Source organism: Notothenia coriiceps, unplaced genomic scaffold, assembly GCF_000735185.1.
Source record: "Notothenia coriiceps isolate Sejong01 unplaced genomic scaffold, NC01 NC01_scaffold00023138, whole genome shotgun sequence".
In the NCBI taxonomy this organism is placed as follows: Eukaryota; Metazoa; Chordata; class Actinopteri; order Perciformes; family Nototheniidae; genus Notothenia; species Notothenia coriiceps.
Genome location: NW_011355839.1, coordinates 36,948 through 58,780, shown reverse-complemented (window position 1 = coordinate 58,780; position 21,833 = coordinate 36,948). Strand labels below are relative to the sequence as shown.

Genomic DNA, 21,833 nt, shown 5'->3' with positions numbered 1-21,833 from the left:
ATCCACCAGTTAAAGGAAATACAACTAATGTGTTGTGTTATATTAGCTGTACAATTTACCACATATGGTGCTCTTAGTTTCCATACCTCCTGTGTTTTACGAGCGACTTATCAATTCTTGGCAAACGGCATAAAACACGATTAAACATGATAGTATATAAAACCATGCTCGTATCTACAACCTATAGAAATGCAAAACGGCGTCAGTTTAGACGTAATTCTGTCCTCCTGCTTACTGCATCCATTTATGAGAAAACATTTCATAACATTAACACAACATATTCGAGGTGGTTTTAAATAACATATCCGTATTTATTTATTTCTCCAAGTTATGTTTTTGTGTGCACTGAGGAGTCTCAAACAGGCGTTTCTTTAATCATTTGAAGATTGGCTTTAATCAATGTTTGAAAATGAATTCTTCATATTTGATAAATGAGAGGTAACATTTTGTTTATGGTATTATTTCCACATATTTCTCTCCATTCTTCCTTCTGCCAACGGTGTCGCAGTTTCTCGTCCCTCCCGTTTTTGTGCCTAGTGTGTACGCATGGGTTAGAGTTTGCGTGGAGGACTGCACGTTTTCCCGTCAAGTTAGTATTTTATAAATAGCAAACATTGCGTAGAAACTGGCGTACGTCATTTTTTTTGCGTATATCCCTTTATAAATGAGGCCCCAGGAAATTGTTAATACAGCGAAAATCAAAGCTGACGATCTCTTGGTTTGATATGTTTTCTCCCCCAGACAACATGGACATAAGAACATTTTTTTTCAAAGAAGAGGAAAGTAAGTCATCAGCTGGTAGCAGTTAATCAGTTAACAGTGATGGCGGCGGCGGCAAAAGCGTCTCAGTTCTTGAGAGGAGTTTCGTCTTTATGTCATGATAGAGAGATACAAATACTGAATAGTTTAGATGAGAAAAGACATTGAAATGCCAGGTTACTAGTATTTATCATGTAAACAGGGAACATGAATAACCCGATCTCTCTGTGCTCATGTAAACACCATGATGTCCATGTAGAGACGCAGTCAGTGTGTTTTACTGGAGCCTCAGTTCGATAAGAGATTATTTTCTGAGTTCTTTAACTTAGGTATTCTCTCTCAAAATGGTAATGTGCATTATGTTTTGATTATACTTCTTATCATTCAGAAGATTTTTGTGTGTAAAAGTATCAAACCACCTGTTAAAATGCACCAGAATATAGGAAATCTATCTTTTTTTTTTTCGTGGGGGGGGATCCCCAAACCCCCCGTTAAAAATGTCCCCCCCACATTCAGGATGCTTTCTACGCCCATGGATGTATTTACTAGTAATTATGAATTATTCTGTCTACAGCGTACTGTCTATAAGCTGGACCTTCATCTTCCAATGGCTCTGCCACTTGAAAAAATCAAGGGTCTTACCCCCTTCGATGAGGTTATTGATAATGTCAACTACATCCTTGCCGAGGCTGGCGCAGGTAATGAATGACCTTAGTGTTTAGAATGAAATGCACTGACAGTTACCTTTGGCTCATGATAATAATTAAATCATTTTTTTAATTCTCAGCAGCTGAATGTAGTTTTGGCAACAACATATTGACCACATTCAACAACAGAAGATACGAGAACAAGATGCCCCAGTCTTGCTACCAAGTTCTGGCACAGGATTGTACCAATGAGCTTAAATTCATGGTTCTGCTGAAGAAGGATCAAATTGAACAGAACTACATCAACGTGAAAATCGCTGATATGTGAGTGTCCATTAAAAAACAAACACAAAAACTGTCCACAAATGGAGAAAACTAAACAGGATTTTCTTTTTTCCACTTGCAGCGATATTGACCTGTACCATAAGAACAGTGAAGTGATTATCAAGGTCAATGGAATGGAAATACCCATCAACAACCTGCCATACCAGCATCCCATAGGTTTCTATAGACATTAATGTCCCCCTTAACATCTTTTACTGGTGTAAAATAGGGTTGAAGATATGACTATGAAACTGTTACTTGCTTACAGCTCCAATCCAGATCAAGCCTAAGGGTGAAGGTATCTCTGTGTTCGCTCCCAGTCTTGGTCTACATGAAGTCTACTATGACAAGAACTCATGGACGGTAAATGAAACACTAACTAGGAACAATTTAATAAAAATACATAAAATTGAAAGATCTATTCATGTAAATCCAAAGTTGTTTCTTTGTTCTATAACTAATATGTAATTCTTAAAACTGATTGCCATGTCTAATATGATGTTGCAATGCAGATTAAAGTTGTGGACTGGATGAAGGGACAGACCTGTGGACTCTGTGGAAAGGCTGACGGAGAAATCAGACAGGAGTACCGCACACCCAACGGACGCTTGACAAAGAGCGCAGTCAGCTTCGCTCATTCCTGGGTTCTCCCAGCCGAGAGCTGCAGGGACACCACCGGTGGGACCTAAAGTTCATTGTGAAATTAGTTTTACAGCAACATCCTTTTGCACTGATATAAAACAATAGTAAAACATTTGTTAATTGTGAGAGTTGATCTTTTAAACATGCACGATGCACTGAGTCCTACAGAAACTCACCAATCACCCTTGTTCTCTCTCAGAGTGCCGCATGAAGCTTGAATCTGTGCAGCTGGAAAGTCAAATACACATCCATGGCCAGGAATCGAAATGCTTCTCTGTTGAGCCTGTGCTGCGCTGCCTGTCCGGCTGCTTCCCTGTGAAGACCACCTCCGTCACTGTTGGCTACCACTGCCTGCCTGCTGGTGAGTCTTGCAAAGAAGTCACAGTTGGTTCTATTTAAATAATAAGGAAAAATACACAGTTACTGATTGTTCCCCTTTTTTCCCTTGTGCAGATGCTGCCCAGAATTACCCCGAGAATATCTATGATAAGAGCGTGGACCTGAGGGAAACAGCAGAAGCCCACCTCGCCTGCAGCTGCACTGCTCAGTGTGTTTAATAATATAATAATCTTAAGCATCATGTTTTGAATAAAATTCATTTCAAAGAAAACGTTCTGTTATTAATTTATTTCAATTATTGGGGCTTGCATTACTTACTAAAAATAATGTAATGGCACAAGTTGTTGCATTTGTAAACATGCTTTAATTCAAAGGTTTTAGTGTCATATGAAAAAAAAAATGGTGAAGTTGTTAGGAAATCTAATCCTGCCAATCCGGCCTGCCAAATTTGCAAGACACAATAGGCGCTTTCACACCTGTCATGGCCTGGCTCTTGGCCATAACAAAAAGGTGTGGAAAGGACAATAATATAAGAAAATATATTTATTAACCAGAAATCAACGGGAACCAAAACTAACATCAAGGCAAGTATAAGCGAGAGTGGACGCTCCCAGAACAGGTCCTCCGCGGAGAGAGTGATCGAGACTCTGGCTCAGGCCTTTCAATCCCCCCCCCCCCCCAGGCTGTGGAGGTAAAAAGGCCCTCATGTATGATGGCAAACATGAAGCTTTGAATGAAGGCGCGTGAACCACTTTGGAAATTGTGTCCGGACAATATCGAGTTTCTCGAAGGCTTCAGTTAGAAGGGTTGATGCGTTCTCTCCGGCGATATACCTGTGTGGCGGGTAAGGGAAAGGCTGCAGGTACTGTATGGGGTTAAGGCAAGGTATCTTTGCCTTGAAAAATATTCGATGCACACACACACGAAGACCGATATCATGTTCTCATTTGCAATTAAAGATTGATAATGTGTGGTATTGGGTTATTTGAGAAGAGACTAGAGCAGGGGTGANTTTTTTCACTCGGCTCCTCCCGTTTTGCCAGTACTGTGGTATTAGTGGTTTAGGAAGAGGGGAGTTTTTCACAAATCCAGCGCTCCCTAACTCATGCCTGGCTGTGACGTAAATGGTGTGCGGCCGTGAAGCCAGGACAGTAAACAAACATGTCGTCGGTAGTATGGGACTATTTCAAAGTTTCAGAGTTAGATAGTTCGCTTGCTATTTGTATTAACAAATGCAATGCAGAAGTTCCACGAGGAGGGAAAAAGGCAACGAGCTATAATACTTCCAACCTGATTAGTCACCTGAAACATCGCCATCGCTACGATGGTGTGTTAAAAGCGTACTAGCGGCGAAACCAAAGCCAGCTGCAAAGGCACCGGGGCTTTTACCTATCGACGAGGCTTTTGAAAAAGGCAAGAAGTTTGTAATGCTCATGTCATTTGCTAACTACTAGTCTTTTTTTTACCACCAGGTGTGCAAAAACTACAGGTACATTTAATATATATGTATATTATATTATTATCGGTTATCGGTATCGGTCTTGAGAAGCAGGAAGTTATCGGTATCGGTTTCAGAAAACCAATATCGTGCATCCCTAGTTTATTTTAAGTATTCGGAAAAACCCTCTTTAAAAATATCTTAATGTAAAACTAAAATGCAGACATATCCCATGTGTTATACTATTATAAACATTAAATTATCAGATTATTAATAATTGTAATTGGTTGAGGCAGAGCTAGTTTTCACATTTTTACATATAGGCTATTATTGTTTAAATATTAGACCGTTCATTTTCATTATCAAGTGTCTCATTTGGTCCACAAAACATTATATTTACTGTAAAAAATATTACTAGTTACTTTGATTCTCAGAGAAAAAACCGCTAATTTGCAAATACGTGCCTCAATCCAACAATACAAAGCCACCTACAAATTGGCAAAGAATCCCAAGTATTACAAACACTTGAAATGTGCACTTGAATGTAAACATTGCATTTCAATGCATATACAATATGTAGCATTTGCAATTTATTTGGCCTGCTTTGATAGGGTGACATTTCTCTCTGTCTTTTTGTTTTTGTTTGTATTGTGTTGGTAGCGGGGAAGGGCTGTGTGTAAAACTCGTTTTATCTCCAGACTGGATACAAAGTAGTTTTTTATCTGAATGCTCACATATTGTCAGAGCAAGTGATTGGATTCAAATTGAAAAGTTTCATTAATTTTCACACAGAAGGCGAGTTGTTCGATTCAAACCATCCAAACTCTTCTACAGTTGCGTGTTAAAAACAAACATTGAATAGAATGAGACAATATTTCTAGTTGATTGTGCAGATCGTGCTCCCAGAAGATTCAATGCATTGTTTATTTTTCTCTTCATTGGAGGCCTGATGGAAGAGGAAATTACTTTGTCACCCGTCACCGAGTATAGCTATAATAGCTACATGTACTGTCCGTATGGCAGCAGTAAACATGGATGCTGGATCGTGTGCTGCTGTAGGCGGCGGGACACATGCTTTTGCTAATCAAGTGGGAACGTGTGTATGTGTGTGCGCCTGTGTGTGTATTTCATTAAAACACCTGGATGCACTTCCTCCAAATGGTAGTGCGAAAGTACTCCCGTGTGAGTTTTTTCACATTTCTACTCAGATTCAACTTTGTGTGTGTGTTTTAGCTGCGTGTCAGCATGATAATTAGAGGAATTACATTTTCACGCTGCATTAGGAATCCTCAGACACCCGCAGGCAGGGGGGATCAAAGGTCAGTTGATGTATTCACTGAGGATTGTTAATTGTGGGAGTCGATCTCATCGACTTGTGTCTGTCAGATCCCACATTAACCCGCTGACCCCCTGCTTCGACATTTATTTACCAAAATGTTAAACTGTAAGCCTGTCGTTCTTAAATTCAATGCAACGTTCAACATTACGCATTACATTATTAACATACCTTATGCACAAAACAGAGCACACTGACTTAAAGCTGCACTAAAACATATTTTATTTGACATATGGGTCAAATGAACATACAGTATGCAGTATGGATGACACTACAACAAATACCTCAGTAACAAGGAAACCTTTACGGAACTGATTTTTCTTCAGTATCACAGGTAGTGCAGTGTCCCCCAAGGGCTCGAGGCTAACGACATTCCAGAGACGACGGAGAACTATGTCTGGGATCAATTTAACTTAATGTTTTTACTGTTAAGGCTCCTATCGACGGGAGGAGCTAGTTAACTTTAGCAGTTACGGCTCCTACACACGGCGGCGTGCGTTGTCGCTCGCCGGCGGGGGGGGCTGAAACTCAACCAACAACCAATCACATGAATCTCCCGCCCCAGACACACAAGCACGCGGTTTGATTGGATAGAGCTTGCACTGGCATATGATTCGATTGGCTGACGCCTCTTTCGAGGCGGCAAAAGTAGAACATTGCTCTACTTTTGCAGCGATCACCGCGAGAGAAGCTACGCTTTGCTCCCACAATGCAGTTCGGCGAATCGTGACGTCACCCCATTCAAAGTGAATGGGCAGAAGCGTTGAAGCGGCAACACACGCCGCCGTGTGTAGTGGCCGTTAGCTGTCATGAGCTGGTGAACGGAGGAGTTACTACATTGTGTAATCAAGTCCTATTCGGTGAAGATAAATATTTTGCAAGGGTGTAACGCAATGATGTTGGGTTCAATGTAGTTTTCTGAAACAGACTATTTAGTTAGTCTGGAGTGAGCTGGTAAAGAACATCACCACATATAGTGCTTTAGAACCAGATCATTTTTCAGGAGATGGTGGAGACAGAACCAGAACCGAAAGAAGTGTCAGATCTCTCTGGAGAACCATAAATGTATTTACAAAACGTATTGGCATGTGTTGTAGTAGTAAATAGTTGTTGACATATTTCAGTGGACCAAAAGCGGTGTTACTGACCATCCAAGTGCCAGTGTTAACCAGTATGTTTGAATCGTATCCAGTTGAAGATGTGGTGCACTCTTTGATGCTTGCAAAGAGTGCACCACAACATGAGTAAAATACAAATAAAATACTAATTCTAAAATGTCTCTTTCACCTTGTAACTAATTTGAAATGGGATTTAAATGTCAGTTGTTATGACAACCCCAGCGTTGCGTGCAGAGTGTGTGAAGAGTGTCCAGCAGTGCATTGAGCCACTGTACCTCTACATGTCCGTCTGTCTGTCCTCTCTGCCTCTGCTCATGTGCCTGCCCATTTGCCCTTCCTAATTATCCCCTGGGGACAATAAAGATTGACTGAACTGAACTCTGCGGTCTGTGAATGACTGATGGGCTGTCCGTTTCCAGGGTAACGCGCTAACGTGGTATCACTGTATACTAACCTGTCGACCTACATAGCTGTCTGTCTGTCTGCTATCCCGCCTTTCCGTCTCTTGGAGTCTGTCAAACTGTCTGCCCCCTCCCACCGCTCAATTGCTGTGTGCCGCATTGCCATTTTTCTTCCTTTTTTTCTCTCGTTCAATGTCCTCCTGTCTCTGCCACTGCCTGTCTCTCTGTCTGTCCCCATCTTCAGTTACATCTCCAACTTGTCAGCCTCTTTAACAAACCTACCGTCCGTCCATCTGGCAGGTTTTGTTCATATTGAATTCACCATCTCAGGGGCCTTTCACGGCCGTGATTTTGTTGAATTTGTTTGCTTTTTTATCACAGCTAGGCCATCTGAGAGTGAGAGAGAGTAGAAAGCAATTAATCAGGAGCCAGAAGCCAGAACTTTCATTCCTGAATGGGGATCCCAGAAAACGGCTTTCCAGCTTATCACTGGCTGATAGCAGATCTGAGATTGGGAGGTTTGAAAAATGACATTTTCACAGGCGGCTCTGCCAGCTGGAAGTCTTTCTGAATGAAAAAAGGAAAGTTGTTTCCATGGGCCGCAGTGTACAAGCTGCTATAACAACGTGTCAAATGCTTGGTAAGCCTCAGATGGTGGTTGTTGGCATGACATGAAACTATGATCCTTACTGTAATCTAGAGGGTTACACAACTTTCCCCACAATTTATTGGAGTGTTGCAGTCCCCTTATGTGGGTTTCAAAGTTAGATATCACCTCCACATTCTTCAATAACCCATTCTTGCAAGGCTTCAGAGAGGAGCTATTGTAAGTGCAGTACACTATGTTCTAAAAACTATAAATAAATACACTTCCTATGTGTCACAACATTTTCTATTTTTAACTCTGAAGTCAAAAATAACACATTTAGGTTGCTTTTGATAGGAAATGTGCTTGTTTTGAGTTTCGCCTGAGTCAGATAAAATGGTGGATATTCTCAATATCAATCCCAGTAGTCATGTTGTTTGCAGTTATATCTTACACAGGCTCCGCCCTCTAGTGGACTCTATGGGTACTACCTCTTAACCATACTATGCAAGCATTCACCTACTGAGATATCTATAAACGTAGCCGGCCCCTCGTGGCGGGCCTACCTGAATGCGTGCGCAAGCCCACCGTATATAAGTCGGCCACGCCTCCTGACTTTCATCCTTTTCNTTGGTCTTACCCAGTTTTGACTTTGTTTGCCTGGCCTAGTTCTGGAAATAAAGGATTCCTGCTTTCAACATATCTTATGCATTTGGGTCCTATTATACCTCGCCGTCCAGTCGAGACAATGTTAGGTTTGTAATGACCGTATGCACGTTTCGCCCGTCTGGACAACATTCCAATAGCCTGTAATGTAAATTCTAGTGATGGCAAAATGAAGCTTTGAATGAAGCGTTGAACCACTTGGACAATTGTGTCGGAAATAGGTTCATTTCTCGAAGCTTCAGTTACAGCGACCTCTCCTGGCGAAGTGCAAGGCTGCAGTGGGTTTAACGTATCTTTGCCTTGAAAGATTTCCCATGCACACACACACTAAGACTGAATATCATGTTCTATTTGCAATTAAAGATTGATAATAGTGTGTATTGGGTTATTGAGAAGAGACTAGAGAGTGCTGGACATTTTTTTGGGCGGAGAGGGCCTTTTATCAGTTATTAAAGTATTAAAGTTGAAAAGCAATGATTAAAAGTTTAACTCTTCCGAGCTTTGAACCAGCTGCGCGGAGGATATCGCCGCATCCTGGCCGCCGGCTCTATCCACTGGGCTATCAATTCCTTAGACCATCGAAGTGTTTTTATATTACTCATTGTCTTTTTGTTCACAACTTCTCCACATTTCGTAGTGTTTCACGAGCCAGAACGGCCTATCTATCTTCCTGGCTTGCTCTATAATGATCTAATTCAATTCAAACGCAATGCCAACAACTCAACAGCAACAATGCAAACTACGACAACAACCCACACATTGCGCATTGTTTAGAGCGGTTATAAAGTGTTGAAGCGCTCAAATTTGAAACTGTTTCAACCTGTCACCTGTCAGAATCGAGACGAGGCAGTGCATTGAATCACCTGATTGGACGGCGAACCAGTGAGTTGATTCATTCAGGAAATGAAGCAGTTGCTGGTTCGGACGTCACATGTCACGTGATTTGAAGCANGGGGGGGGGGGCGCAACTTCCAACAGGAGTCATTTGGGGGGGCTCTTGGGAAAAAGGGTTGGGAACCACTGCCTTAGACAATGTTGAGTGAATTCAAAAGCAGGTTTGTGTGGCTGAGGTTGATAAACATTCGTTTTTATTTCCTCCTGTCAGGTGCAAAAACTTCAAAACATAATTGCAAGCCGAGCCAGCCAGTACAACCATGAGATGAAAAGGAAGGAGAGAGAATTCAACAAACTGAAGGAGCGCTTGAATCAACTTCTGGCTGACAAAAAGGAGAAGAAACAAGGTATAAGGGACAACATGCTCAGCCCCAACCTTTAACATTTTAAAATCAAACACCATTTTTATATATACAAGATTAAAATGCACAAGCACTTTTAAATGTAGCTTTCTTTTCCCTTTTTGCTTCCAGCCATTGATGTATTAAACAGCATTGGAAGAGCTGATGGGAAGAGAAGCCTTTGGAAAACTGTAAAGACAGAAGCCAAGTAGGTTCTCTTCTACTGACTTTGTTGTCCAGTCATTTTACATTTTCTATTAACCTTGTCTCTAAAGACATATTTTGCATGCGTAAAAATGTGAAGAAACAAATGTGTGACACAGATTTATTTTAGGACCAAAGGTTTCTAACAGGGTGGCTGAATGTCATGGTAGTTTTAAGTGATTTTCCGTGTAGATGTGTTATGTATATGAAATTGGAACAGACAAATGAACACAGATGATTATCTTCGTCCTCCCAAGGCATGAGGGGGAGATGTATAAGACTCTGCTGGGCAACTATGACACCCGACAAAGGGAGCTGCTGCTGGAAAATGCAGAGTTGAAGAAAGTGTTGCAGCAAATGAAAAAAGACATGGTGTCCATTCTGAGTTCAAGAAAAACAGCTCTGAGAGGGGACAAACATCAAGATGCCGGCAAACAGGTAGGAGGTTATTTTTCATAATACTAATAATAATATATAATTTATACATCACTGAATATACAACAAATACAATAGAATATAGGTTATTCAATATCCTAGTGCACGGTACAGTACAACAACACCATACAAAACCTACTGCAGACTCTACATTCTTAATTTACAATAGTTTTAAATCAAGTGTTTGAAACATATCTATTCTACATCAACAACAAGGCAAACTAAATAATAATAATAATAAATCATTACATTACAGGTTGATGCAGAGGAGGAAGAGGAAGTGTTTGATTCCAGTAAAGAAAGTGTAGAGCTATACTGTGATCAAGCCCGGGAAAAGCTGACCAACAGTATTCGCCTCCAGTGGAGGAGACTTAAGAGCCACGTTGAAAGATTGGACAGCCAAGGTAGTGTTCATGCAGCATACTTACCCTGTTTGACCCTGATACATGAAGGAATTTAACTTTGTATCATGTAAGGATTCCAGACAATTTGGATTCTTCTGAAAGATAGTGTTTGTAGAAACCTTGTTCAACCTAAGATAAACTGACATAGCTACAGAAGCAGGCTGATATTTTATAATGAAGCCAAAGAATATGAATTTGTATGAAAGCAACACAATTACATGGATTTTCCAATGGCATTACAGTCAATATCCTTGCTTCCTGTCCTTTAAAAACAATACATAGAACATGGATGTAAACTTAATTATATTTCCTGGGTTGTTTATTTAGCATCTTTAGCTCAGATGGACGAGAACACAAACTCTGATGCTGTCGCCCGAGAGACTCATGAGGACGAGATGGACAGACTGAAGCTGGAGATCCAGCAGTGCAAAGACTTAATTCAAACACAACAGCATCTCCTGCAGGTAAAACTGACATTTGCCACGACATTTTACACATTAAGATCTCTGGTGAGTTTATAAATTCTAGCTAAGAGTGCGTTTTTATTCTTGCAGCAGCAGTTGAGCTCTCCGTGTGACGATGAGACTGCCTCCCTGCTGAGCGACTGCTTCATGCTGCAGGAGAAAGAGCGCTTCAGAGAGGAATGGAAGACCCTTGAGGAACAAAGAAATATATTTGAGAGAGAAAGGAGGAACTTCACTGAAGCAGCTATCAGACTTAGCCATGAGGTAATGAAATACATTATATTTTTCCCAAAAATTGGTCTGACATTTTGGAAACACAGCACATTTTACTCTGTAAATTAGCAGAGTGAACAATGACTGGTTTATATCTGTGTGCTCCTTTTTAAGTGTAATATGTGTCTTTGAAGTGATTTGTATCTGATTTACTTTGCAGAGAAAGGACTTTGAGGACGACCGGGCACTGTGGCTCAAACACCAGTTTTTAAGCTTGAGTCCATTTGCTGACTCAAAGAAACCCCAGATGTCAAAATCTAAGAGTGCCTTTTCAATTTGTGAGGGATTTGTCAGTCTTTTTTAATCCTTTTCCAATTTGATATTAGCATTTTCAAGTTGACGGTTAATTGTAATTATAAAACTGAATTAAAAGATATTATTTAGGATAGTGTATAGTTTATCAGTCAATTCAACAATGTGCCCATTTCATTTCTTTATACCACAACTATAATGCAAATGTAATCAACTAAATCACTTCAATTTTTTTCTTCAATTTTTTAAAATAACTATCAATAAGGGACTTCTCTGACAGTGATTAATAAGGTTCATCCTATCTTTGCAGCTAAAACAGAGGCGAGTGCAGAGACAGATCCAGAAAAGCTAATCAAATGCAGGTCTGGCGCAACCTCCCCCATACCCAGATGTGTCCAACTCACACCCACACCAACAGACCACTTGCATCGGACACTTTGCCTTATGCCGGACAACAGGTACAATGTCTTAATTTGTACATTATTATTGCATAATGTATCTACATTAATGCAGCCACTGTGTCTCCCTAACTAACATGTTTTTATTTCTAGATCAACCAAACCAAAGAGAAAGGTTGAGCACGTTGAAGAATCACAAATCTCTTTTAATGAAAATATCCCAGTTCAGTGCAAACAGTGGAACGACAGTGAAGACCAGTACAGCCATTCACTCCCAAAGGAAAAGACCAGCTCTATATGAAGCCAGACACTTTGAATATTGTTCATGTCCATTGATTGTGGTTAGTTTGTGGTATTTTAAAAATAAACCTGAACTGTAAGGCCAAACACTTGAAGAAAGACGGTAAAAAGGAACAATATCTGAAAAATAGCCGTTAATGGTTGTAGCCAAACAAGAGTTCTGGTTAGCTGCTGGTGTTCAGTGTGACATATTTTTGACTATTCTGACTTTTTATGTTGTAGTTTTTTACATTTGTGACATATGTATTTATTGTTTGGCTGTTATATCTAGAATCTAAGTCTGAGACAAGTATTATTTTCCAAAACATAATTTGTCCCTGTATTGTGATTTGCTTGGTCTATGTTAATGGTTGCTTTTGCACCTTAACTAATCTACATGTTGCTCCCACAACTTTGAAATATTTGTTCTTATCATGTTTAACTTATTACCTGGCACAATTTTTTAGAATTAAGAGTTAATGCTGCTCTTTTACTGAACGCAATAAGAAGTATTTTTCAATAGTTTGATATAGAAAATGTGATCAAATTCAGATAAATAACTAAATGCATTATATTAAAATCAGGAATCTTATATAGGACAATATAAATTATACTCACAATTGAATTCAACTTGTGTTTTTATTTCGATAGGCCTAACATTAACAGATGTGAACAATTCCTACTATCCTAATGTGAGATGAGTTATTCTATCTCGACAATCTTATATTCTTAAAGTCCTTATTATATATCATTCAAACACGATTTTCTTGTGGTTTTACATGTATTTGTCTCTATGGAATACAAAAAACTGGTTCACCTCTACCAAGCCAATTATTACTGCCTGTTCCGGCAGTGGTTATCAAAGTTTAAAATGTTCATTATTTGTATAATAAAAAAGTTTACCAGTTTCAAGTAGGCTACTCCCTCACATTATGCAAGATTCGAAGGCTTTGTTGTCATTTGCAGAATAGCTACAGCTTTGTTGTTGGCAATGAAAAGTGAGGAAATGGTGCAAGTAAAATGCATTAAGTAAACTATCTACTGTACAGGTAAAAATAATTGGATAAAACAAAATGTAAAAAAATGAAATATTATACACAGTGGATATGCAACGGCTTGATATTAAAATAATGCAGCCAGTGAGGAAGTTACAGAGTATCCTGGAGTCCTTGTTGAACCTCCACAGCCCGCAGAAGAAGAGCTTCTGTCTTATTGTCCTGCATCTCCGGGCCTCCCACCTCCAGTGCCCCGGCCTCGGTGAGTGACGCCGCTTCACTTCATAACAGGAAGGGAATATCGTGGATGCTGTGCTGGCCTGGGGAAATGGCCACTATCGTGGCTCTGCTGTGCCTTTTGGCTCTCTTGGACGGTGAGAAGATTTCTAGTCATCCTGAGAAGTCTACTGGATTCATGTCTGTTCTGCCGTCCGCGGTGAGCATCCCCTGCAAAGGATCGGGAGTACCACACAAACAATTACCGGTTACCTTGTCACAGGCAATCAGTTCGACAAAATATGTTTGTCTTTTTTGTTTGCCTGCGATGATGGTTCTTCAGGACTGCTTCTTAAGCTCTAATCACACTCTCGCAGACTTTTCCGGTGATTCTAAAGTAGATGACAATGTATGTGTGTCGTTTAAGAGGAAAAGATGCCTGTTTTTGTTGTTGTTATTACTGTCAGGAAATGTACAACCTAACCCTGGTCCGCCCAGTAGTAGTAGTCAGATCGCTACTCCGGCTGATTTTAAAGCTAGGTCTGGGTTGGGTCTCATCCACTTGAATGTGCGCAGTCTGTTAGGTAAACTAGATTTTGAACGCATTTGGGCGAGCTCGACTGACGTCATTGTTTTATCAGAAACATGGCTAAATAAATCTATTTTGGCCTTTGACATTGCCTTAAATGGTTATAATGTGTATCGTACCGACCGGCCTAATAAAGGTGGTGGCGTTGCCATTTACGTTAAGAATAAGTTCAGTGTAACCACACTAGTTTCCAAATCTATCAGTAAGCAATTCGAATTTTTAGCCTTAAATATAGAAGTGGCAAAGGGTCAACAGGTCATGGTGGTGGGCTGTTACAGACCCCCCTCAGCTGTCAAGGACTCCTTGTCTTCGCTAACAAATCTTTTATCGCAACTAGACTACAAGGAAATAGTGCTACTTGGAGATTTTAACTGGGACTGGTTAACTGCAGTGTCAGAGGATTTTAAAAACCTTTGTATCTCTTTAAATGTTACTCAGATTGTTGACAGTCCTACTCGCCCTAATATTAAGTCCCCTAATAAATCCTCCCTAATTGATCTCATTCTAATGTTCCCCACAAATACTCATCTGTGGGAGTATTTTCGATGATCTGAGTGATCACTGTGTTGTAGCCACAATTAGGGACACTAAAGTCCTAAATGTTAAATTTCGTATTATCATCAAGAGAGAAAGAAAACATTTTGTGGAGCAGGGTTTTGTACATGATCTGTTTGGGTTTGATTGGGGAAAAATCTATCTGTGTGCTGATGTTGAAACTGCATGGTCTTATTTTTATCTTGGTTTTATGGAGATCATTGATAGACATGCACCCCTGCATACGTTTAGAGTAAAGGGACGAGACAATCCTTGGTTTTCTGCTGAACTGTCCAGTCTCCTGCATGAGAGAAACAAGGCCTGGGCAAAGGCTAGGAAATCAGGCTCAGAGGTAGAATGGCTGCGTTTTAGACAGCTAAGGAATAGCTTCACTTCAAATGTCAAAAGTGCTAAGTCGAAGTACTATTCGTCAGTAACCACAGAAAAACCTAAATAATCCAAGGACATTTTGGAAAGCCATAAAATCTATCTCCACCGGTGAGATCCGAAATGAGCTACCTCCGTGCCTTACCACAGCATCTGGCTCTATATCGGACAGGGCCACTATGTTAAATTGCTTTAATGAGCATTTTGTGTCCTGCGGTTCTCTGTTTGATTCTGTGACTAACTCTGCTTCTGTGAACACCCCAATCCGTGACTCTGAACAATGTGGTCTGGAAAACCCTTTCAGTTTTACTCCTTTTACTGTTAATGTTGTTCATGAAGCATTATCTAAGTTAGATCCTAAGAAACCGGCTGGCCCGGACAACGTAACCTTTCTTTTTAAAGATAGCTGCAGATTTTATTGCTCCACCTCTTACTACTCTTTTTAACCTCTCCCTCAGCACAAATGCAATTCCAAAGGAAGTCAGCTTATGTCTTGCCTTTGCTAAAATAAGGGGAGGCAACTATTTTAAATAACTATAGGCCAATCTCTAAATTGTCAGTTCTGGCGAAGGTGCTCGAACGCCTAGTGAGTGAACAAGTAAAGGAGGTTTTATGTAAAAATGATATCCTGTCTAAACATCAGTCAGGTTTCAGAAAGCAACATAGCACCATCACTGTTGTGACTCGACAGATATGTTTAATTATGTTTTTACTCTAGTTTTGTGTTTTGATCTTGTCACTTCCTGTTTTTATTTTGAAAGTAATCTTTCCTCTCATTCCAGATCCCACATTTCCTGCCTTTATGTGTTTCCCGCCCTTGAGATTGCTTGGCCCTGCCCTGATTGTTTTCACCTGTGCCCATCCCCCTCACCTATATATAGCCCTGGTGTTTCTTTGTTCCTTTGTCAGTTCGTTATGTTTCATGTCGTGAGAACCTGGGCCTTTTTGACTCCTGATACCTACCTTGAGATTTAGACCTTTTGCCAAGTGAGTTTTTTGTGTTTGCTGTACAACTTAGTTTTTGGCTATTTAACTACTTTCTATTTTTTTGAAAGTACGATTTAGTTTTGTTATGAAAGAACATTCTATTTTTGGACAACTGTCTTTGAGTCCTGCTTTTGGGTCCTACGTCCTGTGTCTCGGTCCATAACAGTACGAACTGACCAAAATATGGACCCAGCTGATTCAGAGACAGTGAAGATAGCTCTGCGAGCTCAAGGATCGAGACTACACCAGCATGAGGAGCAGCTGGGTGCCATCAACCTGGGGGTGAAGGACCTGACCGGCCGTCAGGAACATTTTCAAGCCTCCGTCAATACTCAGGTGAATCACCTTGCCGAACAGCTGAACGTGTCCTCGCTCACCTGGAAGCTGGTTCATCCCCTCAGCCTCCTGCTGTTGCTTACACACCAACTGCTCCAGCTGACCATGTGCCACTCACTTGGTGTACCGTTACAATGTATTAAGGTTTTGTCGTATAATCGTTTTTCGGAACAATTATTTTGGAACATTTGTTATAAAACCTCTTTCCTAAAGTGTACTTACTTCTACGGGAGCGTCGCTCTCGATGCACATCACGACATGTCAACAAAAAATACAAAATGTAAATCTCTAGTAAACGAACTGTTGTTCACGTTTATTGCAGTCTCGCGGTTAACAGTATTATCACCATTTTGTAACACTTTTATAACAGTCGTCATAGGTAAAATACCTTTATATTCACACCCTATATCCCACTCTACATCATCAGGTTGTTATATCGGTTATGGAATGCGACAATGAAGTTATGTCGACATAACTTGTAAAAGTGTCATTGTAGCTTAAGACTTGTACTCTACTTTGCTATACTATATTTGTCATCCGATGATGTCTGCGGTACCTAACATATATTCTCGATTCGTCCGGCGGACAGTTCCTATATTACTGGTATATAATCTCGATTCCTCCTGGCTCTCCTTTCGTTTATCCAATTTTGCCTCGCCGACCTGCAGTCTATTAGTGGTCTTCTTCCGTCTGGGTCTTCATTGTGATTGGTCCTTGTGCTTTTACCCGAGACGTCAACTAAACAGTGACAGTGATGGGCTAGGCAGGGGGGGACGGGGCTAGCGCATGACGCCGTACACGCTCTAACCTGTCGAGTCTGCCGTTGCGTTCTCCTGTGAACTGTGTCATCCGAAAATCGTTTTCGAGTTTTTATTTTGCTCACTCTCTACTCAATCAACAATAATGTTGCACTGAAGTAATAATAAATTTTTTGATAAAAATAGACCCAAAGAAAATTAACCCCAAATCATGTAACAGTCTTATTCACTACTTTACTTAAATTGAAGAACCAGTCTGTCGGTATATTACAAACGTATGGTAAGTGTTCATTTATAAAAGTCATGCTATCGACAGATTGTCTCAATTAAGTCTGTTGTGAGGAGGAGGGTATAGGCAGGTCCTCGTTGCAAAACCAGTCCCAGGGCACGCCGCATGTCAACACTGCGGAGCGATTCCGACGGAAGTCGAAGTATGTTCCCTGCGTTTTAATCCGTCCGTCCACTGTAGAGAGCGGGTAAGCCTGCATTCGGCTCCGCGACGAGAGGCAATTCAACCGAGCGGTGATTCCGGGAAATCTCACTTGTCACCCCCTTACGTCGTCCCCAAGTATAAGATATTAGCCTCTAGTGTTACTTGTTGACTTTCCCGCTGTCAAGTGGGCCTTAGAGGGGCCAATCTTAGCGCAGACCTCTTACGGTCTGCTTCGNGTCTCTGCATTACAATAAAATGTAACAAATAATTGATTAATTAATTTGAATAACAATTCAAGTTAGTAGCTAATAAAGGCATAAAAACACATACATTTCTGTGTTTTTATGCCTTTATTAGCTACTAACTTGAATTGTTATTCAAATTAATTAATCAATTATTTGTTACATTTTATTGTAATGCAGAGACAAGGCTTTTAGTGACCATGTATTGCTTTACATTACAATATGTAAAAAAAAAATTAAAAAAAAGTCTAAATATGATATTTGGCCTCAAATCATCTGAGCCCTGGCGCACCCCCTGGGATCTTTGGCGCCCCCCCAGGTTGGGAACCACTGGTCTAAGGCAGTAAGTCTAATAAAAGTACCTCTTCTTTTTCAGTTTTTAGGCTGTTTTGCAAAGTCTTCACTTTCAGCTGCAGCTGCCGTTCTCTCTCAAGGAGTCCTGTGTTTTCTCTTTTGGACAGTTCGAGCTGCTCCTATTGTACCAGAACAACATAGACATTTATATAAGAGCTATTATTCAATGTTGATAAGAAAATATTGACGTTCTTAGTTTTAGTTAAACTTTTATCTTGTTATCTATATTTGTATTTGGAAAAAATATTTAATTGTACCTTTAGATGGGTGCTGGATAGCTGCAAGAAGTCCACATTACTGCTGGTCTTAAGCTGCTCCACCTCCATGTTTTCCAAGGTCCGGAGGCCCCTGTGGTGCAACTGAATCAGGTCATACATGCAGTTTAGCACAGGGACGACCTTCATCTCTGAGCTACCGCTCGCCTCCGTCCAAAGTGGTGGGAGGCCAAGAGACGACACCTCCTGTATAAGGGGGAATAAAGGAAGAAAAGGATGTGGAGGACAATCAACACGTCAAGTCAAGATCACTGCAGTCATGTTGTACGAGCCTTTAACTACAAGCATGTACGTATCAATAAATCAAAGAATTTGAGAACTTGATGTTACTTACCTGATTGATGTGAGATAGACATTCCTGCACATTGTGCTCAGTGCAGAAGTCACTGAGCATGTAGTTTCTGTGCAGTGGCAGCGATGATTGGCTAAACTGTCTCAAGGGAGATGGTCTACATTCAACGGAGCTGCTGCGAATGTCCTTGACTTCTGGAGGAAGAAAATAGTCACAGTATGGCTTTCTGCTAATGTAACAAGAAAAGAGAACCCCTTCATACACATAATAACAACTGAGATTATTTTTGCAACAAAAACCAAGAGTAATCTTCACCGTTCATGTGTGGGTTTTAGTTTAACCTGTTCCCAACTCACTAGATTTGATACACAAGATAGAGAAAGTATAACATAACCTGTACAATGCTCGTAATGGCAGAACACTGCAGTACTGTACTTCAGTTCATCTAACTCAGTGGTTCTCAAAGTGGGGGGGCGCGAGAGACCAGGAGGAAAAATGGTTATAAAAAAAAGAAAAAGAATCATAATTTGAAAAATTATTGATTCGAAAATAATATGATGCAGTACAGTACTATTACGTCTGGGTCTCTGTGTTTCATTAAAGCTCGGCTCTGTGTGTGCGTGTGGAACGAGCCATTTTGTGTGCCCGAGCGAGAGAGAGAGAGAGAGAGAGAGGGAGAGTGCACCGGTACCGGAGATCGTTGTTGTTAGCTTCTGGTGCTAGCGAGCTACGCTAACGGATATAAGGAGTTTTTTCAACAACAAGGTGGAGGAGAGTCCTCTCCTGTCAGACTGAGAGACTCAGTGAGCTAAAGGACTCTCTCAGTGTTATCTCAGTGGGTCTCAAATGTTTTGGTCACCATTAATGTAAACAATTATTTCCGAGGCACACGTTTATATGATCATTATAGTTATAAAAAAATAAGAGAATAAATGAAAAACAGGTATGAAATACTATATGACAGTAAAACAAGAATAAAGTTTAAAAGGGTGATTTGTCAAATATCCATAAAGAAAAAGTAAATCTGTTTACAGTTCTGTTTCATATGGGTGTTGAGAGATATATCCATATATCTCTTCATTGTGCACCAGATTGATGCATTTAACTTCAATATTTAAAAATAAATCTTCCCGAGGGAGCTTGCCCCCGGACCCTCCTATGTGAGGTCCACACGACACACCACCTATAAAAATAACACTTTACCCCTGCTTACAGATATATGCCGTGAGCTGATTATTGAGCCTTCATTGTAACCGTCGCGGATACACTGTGTATTTGCGTGGGGAATGTTGCAGTAGAAAATTCAACTGTATCGCCCATTACATTAATGGGAAACCCTAAATGTTTGAGCACCCTCTATGAAACGTCAACCTACCCCACAGCACCCCCAAAAGAAATCTCTGGCGCCACCACTGAGCCTGACTATTTGTGTTGGGGGGGCCCGACTTTTTTTTTTCTCCAAAGAGGGGGCCTGACAGAAAAAGTTTGAGAACCACTGACCTAACTGAAGATGATGACAAAGTCAGATTACAAAAATAATAGGTCCATTGTGAGACATGTAAAGGTGATAATAAATATTATGGAGTACAATAGCATTTGTCTCATTTACAGAGTGTCATTCACAGATCTAAAAATATGTCAATATCTATACTCACCCAAGGAGGACTCCGGCATTGTTGCAGTGCAGCCTTTGAGCTACGTGTTTGGATCGTCTACCATATGTGCAAGCTGACAATGCCTGGAATAAAATCCACTTATGCAGTCAGTGCTCCTGAAATAGACAGTCAGATTAGCAGTGCTCATTCAACACAGTCTGGATTACAAAGTAAAGGAAGTGAACTAGTAGTGATGACGGGTGGAAACACGCAGCAACCTTGATGAGAGAGTGTAAGCACAGCAGATTCATGCGAGCTAATTCTTCTATCTATCATAAGCAATGGTGATTGCATAGTGTACTGACAGCCATCCAATGTTTTTAAATCAAAATGTTTACATTTTTCTTTATAGAATGTCTTTGACAAAGCTCATTATGATGATGACATCGCCGTATTACACTGTTGTCATTGCAGGAATATTTAACAGGTTACAGCCTTGGACCAGGCTGGCATCTTATCTCTTATACTGTAGTCAGCCGATCAGACTAATCCCAGACACACACAGTATGTGGAGCTGTCTAGAAACCACACAATAAGAAACATTTTTATTCCTGTATGATCAATGCCTATGTGCTCCAGAAATAGACATGTAGCTATCACTCACAATTAATATTATATATACACTTTACAGTATGACTTGATCCTTTGATATCAAAGGATACTATCAAATAATGATCAGAAACTAAGTTTAGAAATATATAACATGCTTTATGAAGAACATTTTGTAAATGTAATGTGTTATATATTTCATTTACAAAAAGGCTATGAGTCAGTTTTATCTCAGGAGATCTACCCTTTGGTTTTAGGTGATACTTATTCAGCATGGCGAGACAGATGGCAAGCCTACATTCAAAGGGCTTAACAGGCATATGCTGCTTAGACTGACTACTCAACAAGTGTTAACCCTTAGATCATTAGTTAAACTTATTTCCAGTATAGAGAGGTGAAGTCCCGCCCCTCTACTTCCGACCCAGGGGACCTTATTTCGGAAAAATTATGTATTGAAGTCAATGGGGAGAGAAAACGTATCTTTCGATCCCATTTGAATTGTGCCATGAATTACACAGATGATGTTTGTCAATCTTAAAAAATAATTTCCACGTCAAAAAAGTCATAGTTTGTCGTAAAACTGTTGAAATATAAGACTATGAAAAATACGTAACTAGAAAGACTACAAATCCCAGTAAGTGATGTCATAACTGATGTCATAATTGTTTTCCTCCGCTAAATATAAGAGATAGCTAAAATAAGATAACTTTAACAAGATGCCTGTGTGCTTAGTACCAGGTTTTAATCATACCAGCAATGGGTCTTGATCGTTCTTTCACTTCCCGTCTGATGAAAGGACCAGGAGTGGCTGGATCAAGTTAGCTACCTAGCTAGTAGCAAGCANGTTAGTTAGCATTACAGCCTTAGCCTTGTCATTTATATTAGCCTTAACAGGAAGTACCATTAAGTAACCCAAAATGTTAAACAGTAAGAGTAGTAGTCATATTTCGTGAACCCTTTGAAGAGTACTGTCACACCGGTGTGATCATTCTAATACACCGTTTAAGCCCGGATGCCCCCGAGGGAGACAG

At 40.3% G+C, this 21,833-nt stretch overlaps 3 protein-coding genes across 3 annotated transcripts in view; 2 read left to right on the top strand and 1 right to left on the bottom strand.

Moving 5' to 3' along the window:
* Window positions 1-1,333: 1,333 nt before the first annotated feature.
* On the top strand, window positions 1,334-2,982 carry LOC104954260 (vitellogenin-1-like). The gene is made up of 7 exons (XM_010781338.1): window positions 1,334-1,457; window positions 1,547-1,730; window positions 1,813-1,907; window positions 1,999-2,093; window positions 2,243-2,408; window positions 2,572-2,733; window positions 2,826-2,982. Exons 1-7 carry the CDS (start codon window positions 1,367-1,369, stop codon window positions 2,927-2,929), a joined length of 897 nt encoding a protein of 298 aa, XP_010779640.1. The 5' UTR covers window positions 1,334-1,366; the 3' UTR covers window positions 2,930-2,982.
* A 2,198-nt stretch (window positions 2,983-5,180) lies between these two features.
* Window positions 5,181-13,923, top strand: LOC104954264 (afadin- and alpha-actinin-binding protein-like). Its single transcript, XM_010781340.1, has 10 exons — window positions 5,181-5,237; window positions 9,362-9,497; window positions 9,624-9,699; window positions 9,953-10,133; window positions 10,387-10,534; window positions 10,862-10,998; window positions 11,089-11,262; window positions 11,432-11,549; window positions 11,834-11,981; window positions 12,075-13,923. Exons 1-10 carry the CDS (start codon window positions 5,181-5,183, stop codon window positions 12,220-12,222), a joined length of 1,323 nt encoding a protein of 440 aa, XP_010779642.1. The 3' UTR covers window positions 12,223-13,923.
* Window positions 13,924-16,148: 2,225 nt separating this feature from the next.
* The window catches only part of LOC104954261 (afadin- and alpha-actinin-binding protein-like), a 7,183-nt gene continuing 1,498 nt past the window's right edge, over window positions 16,149-21,833 (bottom strand). Inside the window, exons 2-6 of the mRNA XM_010781339.1 lie at window positions 20,254-20,369; window positions 18,641-18,792; window positions 18,289-18,492; window positions 18,040-18,150; window positions 16,149-16,343 (exon numbers count right to left, since the gene is read on the bottom strand). Coding sequence (XP_010779641.1) covers window positions 16,149-16,343; window positions 18,040-18,150; window positions 18,289-18,492; window positions 18,641-18,792; window positions 20,254-20,272 — 681 coding nt within the window. The 5' untranslated portion in view covers window positions 20,273-20,369. The remainder of the gene's footprint in view (window positions 16,344-18,039; window positions 18,151-18,288; window positions 18,493-18,640; window positions 18,793-20,253; window positions 20,370-21,833) is intronic.

Excerpts from the sequence above, each read along its gene's own strand:
- LOC104954264 (XM_010781340.1), top strand. The coding sequence starts at position 5,181 with ATGGATGCTGGATCGTGTGCTGCTGTAGGCGGCGGGACACATGCTTTT. Across the intron at positions 5,238-9,361 it reads CACATGCTTTTGCTAATCAA|GTGCAAAAACTTCAAAACAT; the intron begins GTGGGAACGTGT and ends TCCTCCTGTCAG. Across the intron at positions 9,700-9,952 it reads ACTGTAAAGACAGAAGCCAA|GCATGAGGGGGAGATGTATA; the intron begins GTAGGTTCTCTT and ends CGTCCTCCCAAG.
- LOC104954260 (XM_010781338.1), top strand. The coding sequence starts at position 1,367 with ATGGCTCTGCCACTTGAAAAAATCAAGGGTCTTACCCCCTTCGATGAG. Across the intron at positions 1,458-1,546 it reads CCTTGCCGAGGCTGGCGCAG|CAGCTGAATGTAGTTTTGGC; the intron begins GTAATGAATGAC and ends TTTAATTCTCAG. Across the intron at positions 1,908-1,998 it reads GCCATACCAGCATCCCATAG|CTCCAATCCAGATCAAGCCT; the intron begins GTTTCTATAGAC and ends ACTTGCTTACAG.